The 2133-nt window shown below is 44.3% G+C and overlaps 1 protein-coding gene across 1 annotated transcript; it reads right to left on the bottom strand.

Annotated features, from left to right (window-relative positions):
• Window positions 1–221: 221 nt before the first annotated feature.
• On the bottom strand, window positions 222–1148 carry LOC140070007 (olfactory receptor 5AS1-like). The gene has a single exon (XM_072116339.1). The coding sequence runs from the start codon at window positions 1146–1148 to the stop codon at window positions 222–224; it is 927 nt and encodes a 308-aa protein (XP_071972440.1).
• Between the last annotated feature and the right edge of the window lie 985 nt (window positions 1149–2133).

Genomic DNA, 2133 nt, shown 5'->3' on the forward strand with positions numbered 1-2133 from the left:
TAGACACTGCCCTTTGGGACATGGTGGGAGTGATGCACCCAAGGTATAGTCTTTCTGAGGAACCTTCTCATTATTCCTGTGCCTTAAGAAGTTGGTTCAACCACTTACCACTAACATGGATAGTGTCTAAAAACATTACAATTAAGGCAAAACCATGGTATTTCTAATGGATAATTTAAAAACGACTCTTTCCTTGATTTTCCCAAGAGTTGTATTTAAGTTCACAAACTAGAAAGTTTCATTTTGATTGTGTCTTTAACGTCCTTGTTCCTCATGCTGTAGATGATAGGATTCAGCATTGGTGTGACAGCTGTATATATGATGGACACCGTCTTGTCTATCTCAGGTAAGTCTGCAGATCGAGGTTTCAGGTACATGAAGATGATAGTCCCATAGAACATAGACACTACTGTGAGGTGGGAGGCACATGTGGAGAAAGCTTTATCTCTTCCTTGTGAAGAGCGGATCTTGAAGACATTGGAGATGATGTGGATATATGAAATGAATGTCAAGAAGAAAGAACACAAAGCAATGAACTGGGCAGTAACGCTCATGGCTATTTCATTTGGACGTGTATCTTTGCAGGAGAGTCGGAAAAATGGAGGCATCTCACAGAAGAAGTGGTTGACATGATGGGATTTGCAAAATGGTAATTGGAAGGTTAGGGGAACATGAACGCTGGCAGTGATGAAGCCCATACCCCATGATATAGAGGCTAATAAAATACACATCTTCATGTTAATGATGGTTTGGTAGTGCAATGGTCTACAAATGGCAGCAAATCGATCATAGGCCATGACGGCGAGAAGGATGCATTCCGCGGCTCCTAAAGCCATATGGAAATACATTTGTAGTGCACATCCCACCAGAGAAATACTTGTGTCCTGGGATAAAGTATTGATGAGAATTTTAGGGACGATGGTGGAAGAGAAACAGATGTCAATCATAGAAAGATTACTCAAGAAGAAGTACATGGGGGTCTGTAGCTTTGAGTTGATTCTTACCACAATGATCAGTAGAACATTTCCAGACAATGTCATCAGATACATGATCAGAAACACACAAAAGCAGATGCCCTGAAGATAGAAGACATTAGACAGACCAAGGAGGAAAAATCTTCCAGAAGATGTTTGATTTGAGTTTTCCATTAGATCTTCTGTAGTTGGTGAAGAGCGGTCAAGATGTAAATTAAAGCCTTCCATTGCTAAATTTCTGGTTTGCCTTTCAACCCATCCCTAATGGACAATACTCATACCGGCTTTAGTGTAATATCTGTTGACATGAAAGGGTAGGTGAAAAGTGTGCGGACATTTTGCTTCTACCCTAAGGTTTATGATAATTGTGTGTTGTTTTTGTACACAGAACAGACGTCATACTTAATCTGCAAAAAACTTACAGTGCAATATACAAGCAGGGGTGTAACTAGCGGGGTAGAAGCCACATCAGCTGCTATGGAGCCCAGAGTATCTAAAAGCCCTGACTAGAAACTGAAGGATGGAGGAGGCTCAGTGTTAGGCTACATTCACACTGTGGTTGCCCACCCGTACCATACCGTAGCGGTAGCGTAGCGGTCAACGGCAGTGCACGGGGAGAGGAGGAGGAGGTGAGCGCAGCTCACCCCGCCCCTCTCCATAGGGATACATGGCACACGGCACCGTATTACGGGTAAAGATAGGACAGGTCCTATCTTTTTCCCGGGTACGGAGCGGTATGGTGCCGCACGTGTGCAGCACCGTACCGCTCCCGTATGTCGCCGTGAGCCCATTGCCGTCTATGGGGGCCGTATATACGTCTCCCATACTGTAGTGTGAATGTAGTACTGTATTTACTGCTTCACATCCTGCAGTCTGAGTCGTCTGCTCAGAGAAGTTAAGTCAGAGGAGGGGCAGGTAATGCAGGTCTTGGCATGGAAGCTTTAATCCTGCTGTCTTCCTCCTCAGTGTGCCCAGCAGCCCTAATAAATGGCCTTCTTCTCTCACCTTCTCTTCTCTCACCCTACTCTTTTCTGACCTTCTGGCCCCCTAGATGGGTTAATCTGTAGCTTTACTATGTGTGTCTAAAGTGTCAGTGCTGAGTCGTCCATGTAATGGACATGTGTACAGTATTAAGCCCAGTGTATAACATGTATGTGCA

The sequence above is a fragment of the Engystomops pustulosus genome, chromosome 7 (assembly GCF_040894005.1).
Source record: "Engystomops pustulosus chromosome 7, aEngPut4.maternal, whole genome shotgun sequence".
Classification (NCBI taxonomy): Eukaryota; Metazoa; Chordata; class Amphibia; order Anura; family Leptodactylidae; genus Engystomops; species Engystomops pustulosus.